This window comes from Falco rusticolus, chromosome 7 (genome assembly GCF_015220075.1).
Source record: "Falco rusticolus isolate bFalRus1 chromosome 7, bFalRus1.pri, whole genome shotgun sequence".
In the NCBI taxonomy this organism is placed as follows: domain Eukaryota; kingdom Metazoa; phylum Chordata; class Aves; order Falconiformes; family Falconidae; genus Falco; species Falco rusticolus.
Genome location: NC_051193.1, coordinates 41,700,124 through 41,716,283, shown reverse-complemented (window position 1 = coordinate 41,716,283; position 16,160 = coordinate 41,700,124). Strand labels below are relative to the sequence as shown.

General features: G+C 38.2%; 1 protein-coding gene and 2 long non-coding RNA genes across 16 annotated transcripts in view; 1 reads left to right on the top strand and 2 right to left on the bottom strand.

Annotated features, from left to right (window-relative positions):
- The window catches only part of UNC79 (unc-79 homolog, NALCN channel complex subunit), a 118,073-nt gene that overhangs the window by 41,656 nt on the left and 60,257 nt on the right, over window positions 1-16,160 (top strand). For all 8 annotated transcript variants that reach the window (XM_037395493.1, XM_037395500.1, XM_037395496.1 and 5 more), the window contains 7 exons: window positions 14-195; window positions 1,472-1,673; window positions 3,388-3,567; window positions 4,630-4,695; window positions 9,659-9,945; window positions 13,645-13,827; window positions 14,639-14,801. In XM_037395493.1, coding sequence (XP_037251390.1) covers window positions 14-195; window positions 1,472-1,673; window positions 3,388-3,567; window positions 4,630-4,695; window positions 9,659-9,945; window positions 13,645-13,827; window positions 14,639-14,801 — 1,263 coding nt within the window. The remainder of the gene's footprint in view (window positions 1-13; window positions 196-1,471; window positions 1,674-3,387; window positions 3,568-4,629; window positions 4,696-9,658; window positions 9,946-13,644; window positions 13,828-14,638; window positions 14,802-16,160) is intronic.
- The window catches only part of LOC119151503, a 78,245-nt gene that overhangs the window by 10,743 nt on the left and 51,342 nt on the right, over window positions 1-16,160 (bottom strand). The window lies entirely within an intron of this gene.
- LOC119151504 lies at window positions 11,538-14,648 on the bottom strand. Its single transcript, XR_005105446.1, has 2 exons — window positions 14,008-14,648; window positions 11,538-13,164 (listed from the first exon to the last, which is right to left on the bottom strand). It is a non-coding gene; the product is annotated as an uncharacterized LOC119151504 (long non-coding RNA).

The following is a 16,160-nucleotide window of genomic DNA, read 5'->3' as shown; positions in this document are numbered from 1 at the left end:
ATGGCTGCTGCAGTGGAGAAGGTGGCTGTGTTGTGCAGGTTTTTGGATATTCACTCTGTGACAAAAAACCACCTACTGAAGTACTCTTTGGCTCATGCATTCTGCTGTTTCCTGACTGCTGTGGAAGATGTCAACCCAGCAGTAGCTACAAGAGCTGGGCTATTACTTGACACCATAAAGAGGCCAGCTTTACAGGTAGGTTTATTATATGGGAAAAAATACTTTCAAACAGGAGTCTGAGTTTTCATGCAAAATTCAAAGCGTTCAGGTGTACAGTCACTGCTAATACCTTTTCAAGCAAGCCTTATGGGTCTTGGTAATTGACATAGGCACAAAATAGCCAAGTGAAATGATACTGCCCTACCCCCAATTTATCATAGAATCATTTAGGTTGGAAGAGACCTTTAAGATCAAGTCCAACCGTAAAAACTTTGCTTACTGCAAAGGATTAGTGTTGCATTTGAGCTGCTATTGTAGAAAGTGGTGCATGTTTTTTACGATTTTAAAATTTATTGACAATTTTCAATTTAAAAAAATACTAAGTTGTAAGTTTTATGACACCCTGCTGAGCTTACAGTGATAAAATATATTCAAGCAAAACCAAACATGATCTTCATTTTTCAAGGTTCACTTAGGCATGTAATTTTAAGCATGCGAGAGACCCTGCCAATCAGAATTCTCATGATTAAAACTAAGCAGATATGAAAGTGGATCAGGGCCTACATATACAAGCAAGATTAAAAAAAATAATGTCATAGTACATAATTCAGTTCTAGTTCTCTGGATAATAGAATGAATATGTGTTACTGCCTATGAAAAGCTGTTAATACTTGCTAGTTTTATTCTATGTAGTGCCTTTTCAAAACAGTTTCCAGAGGACTTGAATTCATGGAGTTCACTGAGACTGTTACCAGTATACTGCACTTTCATATTTAATATGTGGGTTTCTTCTCAAACATAAGCCTTGACACTACAACCAAAATCTAGTGCAAATAAAATACAGAAGCATTTTGAGGCAAAGTGCTTCTGATACACTTCGCCACACAGTCTTTCTTCCTTGGTTTGGGCTTGGTGATTCATTCTTTTTGTAACTAAGGGCTTGGTTCAGTTGCCTAAATACAAGCTTTTTCTCAGGCAAGGGTGTGTGAAGAGAATACTTTGATATTGTGTACCAAATGTGCACTAGGACAGAACTTTGCCTATACCTTTGTATTCCTCAAAATCTTAGCAAATTCTACATTCTAAATATGGTGTTCATGTATCTCCTTACTTACCTTACTTTTCCATTGATATAAGTAGCATTAGTTCTGATTTAAAGGACTTGGTAGGAAAACTTTATCCTGTACTAATTAACAGGAGAAGTTGTGAGCTTTGAGCTCCCTTTGCTTTAAAAAATGTTTAAAGTTTTCACATCTCAGTTATGTGTTTGGGGGTTTTTTTCTTTTATTTTTTTTTTTTTCTTTCTCTCTAGGGTCTCTGCCTCTGCCTTGATTTCCAGTTTGACACAGTTGTCAAGGACAGACCCACAATTCTTAGTAAGCTTTTGCTACTTCATTTCCTAAAAGCAGATATTCCAGCTTTGAGTTGGGAGTTTTTTGTGAATCGCTTTGAGACCCTGTCTCTGGAAGCACAGCTTCATCTGGACTGCAACAAAGAATTCCCTTTCCCAACAAGTAAGCAGAGTCCAAATTGATCTGATCACTTTTTATCAGCTTCTGGAATTTCAGCTGCCTGCAAGGGTCTGAGAGAGATACAGGTCTCACCTGTATAAATTCCCTGAAATTAAGTAATATTTCAGGCCAAAAGAGGATAATTCAGAGTGAGCATTTTTTGACTGCCCGAACACAGGTTAGGCTATACTCTGTCACACCTTTGGGTGTCATGTTTTACTCTCAATAGGATGTGGTTGCCAGCCTTGGTTGAAATGTGGTCTGGTTATACGGTCAGCTGCAACCTGCATTAACCCACTTGTTCTTTTGTAGATGTTCTTATGCTATCAGCATTGCTATTCTCAAAGGCCTAGGTCATGCCTGACTCTGTTCTGTAGTGGTCTGTACAAAGACAGCCCTAGGAGCTGTATGACCTTTGAAAAACAAATATATGGGGCACAGCACAAGAGGTACATGGACTCTTAGAGCCAGTGCTCAGTTAACTATTACTACAGTAATAGTAAATCACTATAGTAATAGTTAACTGAGCACTGGCTCTGAGAGTCCATGTATGCTACAGTGACAAATGTTTGTAAATGTTTGTCCTGTTCATACTTAGTTTCTTGGTAAGATACCACATCTCCTGTTCACCAGAGGGGCCTAAAAAATGATTTGTGTGTGATTGTTTAATGTGCTGTTGTTTAACATGCAATTGAAAACTTTGTTACCCAAGTGGTGGTCCATGAGGTGGATCTATTTCCATCTGATTTCCTTGGAGGAGGTGGGGACAGCTGTTTGGGTGGCATGTGCTCCTTCAGCAGCCTAATGCCTCCTCCTACATTTGCACGGAGCCCAATGCCTAAAAAAGCCCAGGTGCTGCTGCTGCATCCAGACGGGAGATGAGTGGAACTGCAAACATATTTTCTACATATGTGAGTAGCTTGACCCAAAACTGGGAGCTGCTGTCGTGGCCTGAGGAGGGAATCTCGGCACTATTTTCTAGCACCTCTGGCTGCAAATGTAGGGTCATATCTTTAAATATAAATATTTGGGAGTGATTTAAAGTGTAAAATATGCAAAAGATATTTTTGAAGTTTCTTTTTAACCTTTCTCTTTGCCTTTTCAAAGACATAAGTGGTGCAAAGGGTGGGTTCACCGGATTTAGTTGCTCAGATTATTATACTCAAAGGGTTTGAATGCACAAAAACGTAGACATGAGTATAGAGAAGTATTGGTGACCCCATTAAGGTATGCAGTGATACTGTTGGTAACACCACTGTAAATGCATAATCACATTGATTTTTGGAGACGCTGTTCAAATCCAGGATGATAGGCATAGGCAGGACAGGAGGTCAGGGAGGCAAAAATAGAGGCCATGTTTAGGTATGAGTGCACTAAACGTGATCCATACTCATGAGATTTCTGCCATTTTAAATAGGGGGCAGCTCATATTCCGTTAGCCTGAAATTCATGTTTGATTTCAAGAATCTGTTTTTGTCCAGTCTCTAAAGAAAGAAGTAGCAGCATAATTTTTTGAACACAGTTATGCCATTGGTTTTTTTTGGATTTCAGAATGAGAGCATGCAAACAAGTACCTTGCAGATGGACCCTTTGAGCCCATATGGAGCTTTCTTGACTTGAGTGGGACCTGGGGCCCAGTTGCATTTGGCACTTGGCAGCATTAGGGCCTCGCCATGCTGTGGAATGAATCCTAACTTGGTCAATTGCATTTGCAAAGCTATCACTGCTGTCCGGACAAATGTCGCCAACCTCAGTGATGCAGCAATGTGGAAGATCAAGAGGGCTCGTTTCGCACGTAATCGTCAGAAGAGTGTGCGTTCCCTGAGGGACAGTGTGAAGGGACCAGTGGAGTCAAAGAGAGCGCTCTCCCTTCCAGAAACCTTAACCACCAAAATTCGTTGAGTATCTATTTATATTTTTGTGACACACCTGTATCTTATCCCTTAGGGTCGTATCCTATTGCTGGGTACACATCGAAATTGTCAATATTTATCCAATTGGGATAGCAAATTTAGGTTTCTGACTGATTTAGGCATTATTCAGATAATGACAGCTTAGTGAATTTGACAAAGTACATAGACAAACATTATGTCTATGCTGTGCTTGTTTAAAAGGCCAGAATGAAGTGCTCCAAGACTAGTTTATGGGTAGATCTTAACTTTTATTTGTGGATAATACACAGTAGTTTTGTCTAAAATAGGTAGTGTTTACAGAAAAATTCCTCTGTAACTAATCTATTTATTAATGGTAATTATTAATCAGTGTATGCAGTGTATGCTAGACATCTTAAAAACAACTAATGTATCAAATGGGCTTCTGGATATCTTCAGAATTTCTTTGTTAAGAAAACAATGTCCATGCAACACGTGCTTCCTGCCAGCTTGTATAGGAGGACCTAGGTGTTGGAAAACCGTAGGCCTGTATGGAGTGCTGTACAGATGCCTTTCCAAGCAGAAATAAAGCTTACTCATTCTCATTGGAGAATTTTACAAACACAGATTAGTCTTTATATTCAAATTGGACCTCTCACATTGCTCCTATCCATATAACAGGAACTGATAAAATGTTAAAACCTAGGTGCTGGTGAACTGTTAAGTTAAAAGGTAATTTCTTCTCCAGAACAAACACCACCGTATTTTGGGACTCTTGGGTAATCCTTCTTGACCAAGTTCTGATCCTGCATAAGGGCTCCTGTGTGGTGACTCTTATACCAGGAAAACCAAATAATGGAGAAAAGTAGAGTTATAGAACATGGTACACAAAAACTGTAGGGCACAACAGTGGCATGTTTCAAATGGTTACACTCACTGCCTGGCAACAGTGCATGAGTAAGTGAATATAAATATGCTAGCACTGAATGTATGCTGAAGTATAAGATGTCAGTACTGCCTTCTTAAACAGTTGCTCTTGTTTTTGTTTGTTTGTTTGTTTGTTTTTGTTTGTTTGTTTTTTTTTTAAGCTGTGAGCTTGACCAGACATGAGCAGTCTGCTCCAGCACTTGGAGGAACACCAGAGCAAACACCAGGTGGGTTTGACAAAGGGGTATTTTGATGGAACAGGAAAAGGAAGGCACTAGAGCTGACTTTCTTGCTGACTCATGAGATAAATATACGCAAGATGGAAGCTGTCTAAAGACACAGTGAATCATGTCTCAGTGTGGTTCCAAAAGGTGTAAATTGAAGTTTTTCTCTCAATCTGTACTGAAAACTGCCCCCAGCTGTAAATAGTACTTCGTGGCTGGCAGGAGGCTATTCACAGGCAGTCAGCTATGCTGGCAGTGCCTCACCCTCATGTGTTTAGTTGCCCACAGGAATACGTAAAACTTTAGTAGGCTGGCCCCATAGGTCACCTGTGTTCAGGCTGATCTTTGATTTTTTGGTTTTAAAGACAGCAGACAGAATGCTTTTGATTGTTGGTACTGTAAATTGCACTTGTCTCCTCTGTGTGCTTATAGACATCTTAAGTCCTTTATATTTACTGATATTTTGTGAAGATGTCACCCTTTTGTTAGGCATTTGTAGAACAGCTAGCTCAGCAGGCTCCCAGTAATCTCTAAATATTTGTGCCTACTGACAGCTCTTGCTCTGAGTCCTGTGTAGACTGACCATCTGGAAGTGAAAAATCTCAGATTCAAATCTTTTCACATTCCTTCTTCAAGACTTGCAATATTTCCAACAGATACAAATTCAAAATCAGAACAGATCAGCTTACTGGGTGATCAGCTGAAAGGAAAATACGTTGCCAGCATGTGAAATGGACTAGGAGAGCTTCTGAATTAGCAGTGTATAGCCCTGTCATACTAGCCCAGTGAGAGCTCAAAATCAACCCGTTCCTTACAGAATGTATGTGTGTTGTCACAGGCTCATAGAAGGAGCAAGTGAAATAATGGTGCAATGAACAGATGTGACAGTGAGTGATTGTTCTTCATTTAATGGCATCACTCACCTGGTATATACTGAGCTTAGAGGAACTTGTCACACAAGAAGTTGTCAGTGTCACAGTAGGCACTGTGGTTTTATTAGATGTATTTTAGTATTTCAAAGCTTCAGTTTCCAGGCTTAGTTAATTCATCACCCAAGTTTCAAATTAAATTTCCACTAAAAAATGTATATATAAAAAGTTGCATGTAGCTAGTAACCACTGATATGAAGAAAAGTCTCATATGATCCAAAATTATCACAGATGCTTTGGTAACTAGGAGACAAATGACTGTCCCTCTTCTTCCATATTAATTAGTTCTTTCTAAAATCTTATTTTTTTGTAATTTTTTTCAAGGTTTAGTGCATAGTTTTTAACACTTTGCATTGGCATTACTAAGCATATCTGATTCGTCTAAGGAACTAACAGACTCCTAAACGCAGGCTGTACATCTGTTGTAGAAAACCATTTTTTTTTATACATACCACTTGAATGAACCGGTCCTTATGTTCATCCGTTCTTTCCAGATCTAAAACTGTCATCCTTGCACCATCCAAATGCAAGCTAAATTCAACGTGCGTTCTATATGAATTAAACACCAGGATCATGTATTTGTTCTCATATAATCTACAGTACCCTGGACAGTCAGTCAGAGAGTTTCATTGACAGGCACAGAGATCACTATTGAGATGAAGCATAATATAATTTTGATATGAGGCTTTATGTTACATTTTGGTATCTCTTAAAGTAATTTGCAAGTAAAGGGGTCTGATATAAGGGACATGAAGGAGTCTGATATAAAGGATGTGAATAAAGAGGTGAATCTGTGGGCGTAAAGTTAGACTGAATTCAGGAATGGTGGCTGTTGCGTGTTTGGTGATGTCAGATGGTTTTCCTGGGGGGGGATGTGTGTGCGTATGTACACACCTCCTATACAGGCACATATACACAGAAATTGTACAGGTACATACACACATTTTGAGGGGTAAAAGCTACCATAGCCACTGTAAAGACAGAGCTGCTTTGTTGTGCATTTTTAAGTTGAATCTAAACAGCTTGATTTGGTACAGGATACCCTGTATCATGTGTTAATGAAGTGAAAGTTTAGTTCAGGCTTGGTGTAACTTAAGACCCATTTCAGAAAGCAGAAGATCTTCTGGACTCTGAAGGTATATCGATTAAACTGCATTGTAGAGGTTCTGTAGTTTTAAACAAGCAGTTTTCCATTGCTGGTTTGTTGCAGGTTTCTGCATTAGAAATAAAACCAGGAGGTGACTGACGTTCCCTAGACTTGATTCCTAGTAGACCTATGACAAACTGCTCAGGGTGAAGCTCTGTTCACTGTTCTGCTGTATAGTTTTCAGCAAGGGTAAAGTATGAGAAACAAGATTTTAAGGCTTCAGAAAGTGTAGTAGTATTTCTGAAGGTAAAATGTGAGGAAAAGTCCTGTGAGGTGTCTTCTTAACTAGTGTTAATGTTATGAAATTCTGACAAAATTGAGCATTTTATCACTGAGTTTTTAAATTATATTGTTCAGCAAGTGAAACTAAAACAAGTTAATCTTTTCAGACTGATTACTCATTGAATTTTTTTTTTTGGAGTACCAGGATTTGCTTAGAGCCTGATCCTTTGTCTCATTTCATCTTATCTTCTTTTTCACATAGAAAATCTCACAACATGTAATAGAGATGAAAATAAGTAGGGCTAAAGAAAACAGTTTAATAGCATCTTTATGAAAAGGGTGTTTTTTTTTTTTGATACCATTTCATGGAAAATTTTAACCTGGAAATATATGGAAAGATTATTTCTCAGTTGATGTCCACAAAGCTGAAGTTATTTTCCGTATCCATTTTTAACATGCTTCTGAAAATAGTACTTGCAGTACCTCTGATTCTAATTAATGCAGAATTTATTGTTTTCTTTTTGCATCTGCAAATCTTGGTCCAGAGAGAATTTTCATTTTGAAGAAAAGGGTTTCTGTAAATCAAAAATCTCAGTGAAAACTGTTTGGAATGAGAAATATTACATAATATGAAGTTCATGATTTCTTTTTACCAAAATGAGACCGGTAAAGGAAAGTTATTCTTAAGCAAAAGTCACACTTTCAGAAATGATTCTGAAAATTGCTCCCTCCCCTCCCCACCCTGTTTTATTTTTCACCTATCATAGAAATAGCAGCCTTCTCTCTTGCTCAGCAAAACAGCCAATCAGAAAAAAACCCTTTGCGCAGCCACCAATAAAATATAAAATATTTAGAAATTATTTAAAAAAAAATGTATACACTGCAGTTTTGCTGGTGAATAACCTAAGACAGATGCAGTTGAACCAGCAAAGGAATCCCTTGTCAGAATCACATTGAAAATACGGGTAAAATAGAGCATTTCAATAATTTTTAGTATTTGCTATAAATATGTAGGTATGAATTTACATAAACCCTAAGACATGTAAGTAACTCCGACAGACTAAGTGGGTATTAGTTGATGACTAGTAACCCTAACACAGACATGCAGGAGCAATTTTAAGATTATACTTTGAGCTAATTTTACTTGTAGAGTCTGTACTGTAAAGTTCAACATAAAGTGTTTTTGCAAAAGTAAGTACTATGTCCAATAGTTTAGTTGATAGGATTTATCCTTGAAATGAAAACAAGTAGATAGTTTCATAATTCTGCCTCATACCAGCTTGCTTTATCTCAATTATTTAATGTTAGACTTTTAACCACAAATCAGAAAATACACCACAATATATTTTAGTAACAATTAATTTTAATGTTAACAGTTATAGTGTTTAATAAAGAAACTAAAATTAATGGTGTAATAAAAACTGAATTTTCAAGTATTATTCCATTTTGATGCTGTCAAAATAGTATTTTCTGTTCTCTAGTGGAAATAAATTTTATTTATTTTGCATATAATGCATATAGAATGGATTTTATTTATACAGAAGCATTTAATTTAAATTACTGTTTTGAAGCAGAACATGTTGGAATAACATACTTTACTGTGCGTTAGCTATGCATTACCCAGAATTATTTAATAAAAAGAATCTGATATACTGATACATGAAATAACTTCTGCTTTTTTGTGAATTCGGTTCCTACTGTTAGTTTAATGTAGGTCTTTAGGAACTGCTAAGTACAAAAAAAAGGCCTTACACACATGGTGAAATGGAAGAGGGTAACTCCAAAGGAAATTACTAGAGAATTCTAGTGATGATAAATGCTATTAAAAGTAACTGGAAATATTGAATTTAAAAAATATTGAAGTATGAAAATGAAAATACTTGCCCAGTGGGCAACTGTTATTTGCAGTGTGTTTGTTTTGCTTGGATTGCAATAGCTAGCACCCAGGCTTCCTTGTGCTTTGTAGGTAGCCTCTCATCTTTCACATGATCGTATTTCCACGCAAAGTATTGCTGATTATTATTTCGATTCAGTGTTTATAAACCAAGTCTTAAGCTTGTTCTGTGGGAAAAAGTCATCGAAGTTGTGATTAATGCATAGTATTCCAAAACCTAATAATTTATAGTGCCTATGTTTTGGCCCAAGTTATTTGAGAGAAATATGGAGTCAATGTCAAAAGGGGAAGTCTTCATTCTTTGTTTAATCATTATTTGGTAGAACTTTCTCTCTCTCTTACGTTTACCATTTTGTGCCTCCTCCACTGAAAAAGGCTAATGTCCACTAACGTTTGCAGACGAATGACTGGAAACTATGCCAGATGAGAATTTGGTGGCAGTGGGATTTGATTCTTCTTCAGTGCATAGATGTGAAGGAATAACAACACTCCCTTTGGCAGAAATGCACTGGGATGGGAAGATGAACAGCTCCGTTAAACACGGGAAAGCTGAGGAATGGAATTCAGTGTACACAGTAGGTGTTACTGTGCCGCTGAGCCTGAGGGAACAGAGAAACAATATCCTCAGAAATGCATGCCTGTCTCCTGTGCCTTCACCAGGTGTATTTGGGCAGAAATGGAGCAATGAATCGTGGAAAAAAATTCTGGTGTATTCTGTACCCTGTTTACAGTCTTATCCAGTGTCTGATACCACTGTCTCTCTTGTGCTGATAGGACAACCGTCTCCAGAGAATGATAATACAATAAAAGACCTGCTGCCAGAGGATGCTGGGATTGATCATCAGACTGTCCACCAGCTCATTACTGTGCTAATGAAGTTCATGGCAAAGGATGAGAGCAGCGCTGAGTCAGACATCAGCAGTGCTAAAGCTTTCAACACAGTCAAGCGCCATCTGTACGTCCTGCTTGGTTATGATCAGCAGGAAGGATGCTTCATGATTGCACCACAAAAAATGCGTGTTTCAACCTGCTTTAATGCCTTTATTGCTGGAATAGCACAAGTAGGTGAAGGCACTTACTACTTCTTGCAGCTATTTCAAATTGCTTGATTTTGAAATGGTGGTAGCACAGGCTTCTTTGTACCAAAATAATTGCTGAGTGTGGTAATCCTACTTAAAACTTCTTAACACCTCATCAGTTGGTGAAAGAATTTGGGAACAAGGATGACTGCTTGTTCTTCAGTCTTAGAAGACTCTGTGTAGCCTAACAAAGTGCTTTCTGTAGGTTTTTGCTTTGCAGTTAATAAGTAAACAGTTGAGTAGAAGTATGCTAATCTATATCTTCCTACTAGTACTCTAAACTTGCTGCATCATTGGCTTAGAGAAAACAGTTTTGTGTGCCTGGAGGCATGCAAATACTACAACTCTATGAAGAATTACAGATTGCTCCCAACCTCTTTGCCCTCTTGCCCTAGCCTTTGAATGCCTTACTTACCTTGTGTGTCATTTCCTCCTTTCCCATTCAGGAAGACCTGGGACCCACGTGCTCTTGCTTGTTTTGCTGCATGAATGGTCTGTAAATTGTTCATTTTGCAGGAGACTCATTCTCCTTCTTCCTCAGAGTGCACTGGACATTCTATTCTCCCTTTCCTGGGGAGTGGTGCCACCATGGTGAACTTCTACCTATATTGCTGTGATAAATGGCTGAGCACATCCTTGCCTTGTGCCTTCTTTCTCCATTTTGTAAGAAGGACTGTAATTTCTTACCTCACAAGGCTTTCCTAAGGCTCAGTTAATTTTTACTAATAGAGTAGTTGGTGATGCTAGGCTGAAAAACATTTCACACTTAGGGAAGTGTTCTTATTACTTGCAGTGAACCATCATCATCATCACTTTCACACTTTTTCCTTAACACAGTCTCTCATAAAGAGACTCAGGGGAGAGAGAGGGCTGTGATTTCAGTTCTTCCTCTGCCCCAGCTCTTAAAATACTCACTATAACCTTCAAACACTGCTCAAAGCTATCCTGGCCTCTCCGTATCTGCAATTCTTACCAGGATTTTCTGGTTTATACATTGGAATAAGTGATTTTTTTTTTAAAGTCAGTTGTAATGTAGATTCTTGGATAAACTTTCACAGTTATGAAGAAGTGAAGAAGTCAGGTATCCATGTTTCAGCAGGCCAGATAGGTGTTAGTGTAAACTGGGTAGCTGCAAATGCATTGTGATCCTTTGTCTTCGAACACCATTGCTACATGGTAGTAATCATCTTTGTACAGTTTTAAGCAGAGGCATGTAAAAGGACCTTGAGGCTGCTTACCATTATATTGAGAGTCTGGAAGTGGCAGTTCAGATCACAGGGCAGTGTCTTCCACATTTGGCTACGTTTTCCAAGTTTGGATTCCCAAACTTTAGTGTTCATAATTGACCTGATTTTTGGAAGTACTACTTACTGCAACTCTGAATACGACCCCCTGCCTTTCCTCTTCTGCCTTTAAAACGTCTCATGATAGCCAAATTCACCATTTCTGTTTGAAAAGTTTCATAGTTGAATCCTGACTCCCCTGATGCCAAATAGAGTTTGAAAACTTCAGTAGACCAGGGTTTTTCTCCATGTAGCAAAAATCAAAACTTTAGTTTATATTTTGGGTTGTGGTTTTTTTTTTCTTTTTCTCCTTAGGTGTAGGGCTGCTTTGTGTTGGGAATCACCTTTGATGCTAGCAAAATGCTATTTGCAATCTGAAGATGCGTTTACAGAGTGAAAACTCAGTATGGGCTCTCGGATCAATTTTGGATACACTTCCGCCCCTAGTCATAAATATTTGCTTTCCTCAGTCAGCTCCATAAAGGTTGGGATTAGGCTGACTTGCTGGTTCACTAGGCTGGTTCATTAGGCTGATTTTGATTCCAATCTTGGCTGGAATGGTCAGCTCAAGAAAAAAAAATTCTTAGTATTTGGCATCATGAAATCTGAGTATTTGGAATGCTTGAAAGCATACAATGCCTTTTTCTCCCCGCAGCAGGAGTGGCCACGTTCTGGTGTTTGCAGTCGCTGCGGTGCTGCCCCGCATGGTGGCAATGTTGTCCCAGCCTTGTCGGGGTGCGGGCTCAGCTCAGCACCCTAGGCTGGGCTCTGCTTAGCTTTTGCAACATCATTTATTCCAGATCTTACTGTGACTAAACAGACAAAAATGGGTCTGCTCAGCTTCAGACACGTCTGCATTACAGTACTGTACTGTGCTAAGGCAGGGTTCTGTCTTCCTTGTACAGAGGAGTTTTTCCCAACCATGCTATGTAACTGTATCACACACTGAGGGGAGAAGGCATCACAGTGAGGACCATATTTGGTGATTATATATCATCTGTTCGACAAGCTAACCCTACATGGATGGACATGAGATTCATCTGTTTAGCTCTATGCCTGCAACACAAAAATTTGAGACAGCTGCACATCGAACTAGAGAATTTTTCAGGGAAAAACTTAAATGTCAGCTTGTTCAGGAGGGGACTTGAGAGATGAGTTCTGTGTTTGTAAATTAGGATTTTCCCCTTGTTCTAATAAAAATAAAACTAAAAAAAGAAGTACAGACCTGAAGGAAATGAATGATGTGGATGAAACTGATGTTTGTGTCTGTTTAGATGTCCAGGGCTCTTGACAAAGCACACTAAGGCCACTGAAACTGCACGGATGTGTTAGATCTTGGGGGCTGTGCTGGAGTTTCCTTGGCTCGATGTTATACCTTCCTGGGTGTCAGCCAGTCTAGGTTAGTGTAAGACAAGGGCTTTGTGGATCCTTGTTATGATGTAGTTTAGCTGCTGATTTCAGGACATATGGTTTTAAATAAAAATGGCTGATTTGCAAGACTGATGAGAAGGTAATGAAAAATAGCAATGCGGTTTCAATCAAAACCACAGCTGTGTCACGGTAGTGGGAGTATGTGGCCACACTGCACCTAACCATCGGGATTCAAACCTCTAGGATAGGCACCAAATAGCATGACACTCTTCAAAGGTCATGATGGTGGCAAGGCTTATGACTAGTAGTAATAACAGCAATCTTTCTACAGCAACACTACCACTTAAAATTTTTGAGCATTTTATTTAAAGCAAGATAGTTTTCATTAGCTTTATTCTTGGATCCTTTAGGATTTGCGTGCTTAGGCTTTCTGTGTGACATTGCAGACACACTTTTACCTTTGCTATAGTGAAGAGTGGGATTCTTGTCTCATTGCCTGATTCCAAAATGTGAGGCTTAAAACCCCCCAGCAGCTAATGTTGCAAGCCTGATGAGAAAATAATGAAAACTGGAAATGCATTGTTAATACAAGAAACCCAAACAACCAAAATATACACACACACCTCGCTGCAAACCCCACAATTGCATCCTATCTGTTAAACAGGGGATGTACCTAATATGGTTTTGACTCCTGAAGCATGATCAACTTACACTATAATACAAGGCTATCCCAGCATAATATGTTTTATGAACTTGCCAATGTATGTTAAAATTTAGACTGTGCAGGATGAGAGCTTTCAGAACATGTCAGCGCTTTTTTTTTTTTTTTTTTTTTCCATTGTACCTGTCTAGCTAAAATGAGAACACGCCAAGCTGGCAGAAAGTTTCTAACTGATTGTGAGACTTCCTTAAAAACATCTTGTTTCTTTTCACTTAACTAGTACCTCAACTGTATTAATAATTTTTCTTTTCAACATCAGTGGATTTTATTTTGGTGAGCTAACTCCTGTGGTAATATTCTTTTCAGGTGATGGACTATAACATCAACCTGGGAAAACACCTTCTTCCCTTGGTGGTGCAGGTGTTGAAATATTGCACTTGTCCTCAGCTAAGGCATTATTTTCAGCAGCCTCCTCGCTGCTCCCTCTGGTCCCTCAAACCACACATCCGGCAGATGTGGTTAAAGGCTTTGCTTGTCATTCTTTATAAGGTAAGTGGTCTTAAAAAGATGCTGTCCACATTAAAATTTATACTTCAGTTTGAGATTTATTGTAGGGAATGCATAACTGTACTGCAAGTGAAAATAACTGTAAAGAACACTTTTGGTTGATTACTCATTACATTTAATTTCACTGTCTGAAGTAATTAAGCTTTCATCTGTGCTACTGACCTATTACTTCTGCTGCCTATAGTCTTTGACATGGTTACCTGAAAAGGAAAGATATGGATTTGAAAATAGGAAAATGCTATATTAAGTTCCAATAAACAGTATTTTGAGTAATTTAGACTTAGTTTACAAAAAAATCAGTAGCTTTAAATGGAGGGGTCAGCTTAGCAGCTTGTATTTAGCTGAGTGTTGCTTTTTAGGAAGTATTGTTAAAATATGATGTATTTATGCCCTACGATGGAGCTGTGAATACTTTTGGTAAGCTTAACAAATTTTTAGCAGGTCTGTAGAGTGTACAAGGAAGTAGAGACACTAGGAATGAATGTTAACATGCTGATTGAAATAGAGTATTTGGAGAACAGTTCTGATGAGAGACCTTTTGTGTTATTTGGCTTTGTCATATAAAAGTCAAGAAAACAATATATTGAATGTTACTAATAGGGATATTTTTTAAATTTTTAAATAATTCTGTGTACAAAGTTGAAAGCAGTCCTGCTTCTCATGATGTATTTAGAAATGTATGATCAAAGGAAGGCAAAGGGCATCAAGCTGACAATATTCTTGTAATTTTTCTATTTTACTGCCTATGTTTATCTAAGGAGAAAAGCTGAAGTTTTTCTTTTTCACTGAACAGTACCCCTACAGAGACTGTGAAATCAGCAAGATTGTACTTCACCTAATCCACATCACAGTCAATACCCTCAATGCTCAATATCACAGCTGCAAGCCCCATGCAACTGCTGGTCCTTTGTATAGTGACAACAGTAACATAAGCCGATACAGTGAAAAGGAAAAAGGTACTTACTTTTAACACTCTCGTTTATATGATAGCCATTGTTTTAATTCATTGAGTCTTGCAGATGTTGTAAAGATGGGTAAATATGGTCTGAATTTTGGAACGTAATACTAAAAATTTAGTCCAAGATGTGACTTACCCGACCAGCTGTAGCCATCTAGAGTAAAAGAAATTCACAGTTTCTCTGTAGGCTAAGCATAGCACAGCAGTCTAACATCTCTCTAACTACCTTAGACTTAGTAGTTCAGTTGCCATGCCTGGATAGTCCTTGGTCTTTTCTATGACAATATTAACTGATCGTGCCCTCACGCTAATTGTCCAACCAGCCTGACACCGCATTTTGATTATGCTTTATAATAACATGGCATAGTAGCAAATATTTGATGTTGAAAAGAGAAAATTATGAATTCAATCTATAGTTTGTTTTTCTCTGTAAAAGGAGGTGAAGTTGACTAGCTTACATGCAGATGTGTATGATGTGGGTGTCTAAAGGCAGAAGAGAATGGTTCAACCCTTAGAGTCTGTGTCCAATTGTTCACTCTGTATGTGCTTGCTAGCTGTAGCAGAGGTATTGTCATGGTGTGAACTGGTGTAAGATTGGGGCTTGAAATAACATTGTGTCACTGAGTATAGTTCCTTACAATTGCAAAGTTTATTATGTGATAAGTATTTATGATCAAAGTTTAACAGGTTCTTTTGATGTTAATCTGTAGCTGCCTCTCAACTATTTTGCCTTTTAGCTGCTATTTGCTATTTACATCTGTCTTCTCTAACAGTCTGCCTAGTGTGCAGCAAACTCTTCTTCCAAAGAACACAAGAAGCACCCCTTTTATGCATGTCAATACCTTTTCCTCTTTTCCTGCTTGTTGCTCATGAAAAGATATCCAGCAGAACAAGGACACAAAATTTTGTTTATGTGAACACTCTATTACTCAGCTCTAGCAAATTAAAGCAGCCTTAAAATGGATGTAAATGGTGTGTTGCATATACTCACTCACTTGGACATTTTATATTGCTAGAGGAAGGCTAAGAGAATTCAGATAACTATAGACTTACTATGAATTTGTTTTGAGCTAATGACTTAATTCATAATGACTTAATAATGCTGAAGGTAATAATAATGCATTTATAAAATGCATTCAGTTTCTGGATTGATTCTGAGATCTTTCTAAGACAAAGCGAAGTGCCTAAGTACCCAGCTTGCTGTTCACAGTAAGTGCCAAGTTAGATTTAGAAAACTCTGTTCCAATCGCATGTCCAACATTGATTCCCTGGGTGGCCTTGTGTCTCACTTCATCATTGTTTCCCTATGTTTAAAGTAAGGGGAATAATATTTACTTACTTTTCAAAGCTGTTGTTG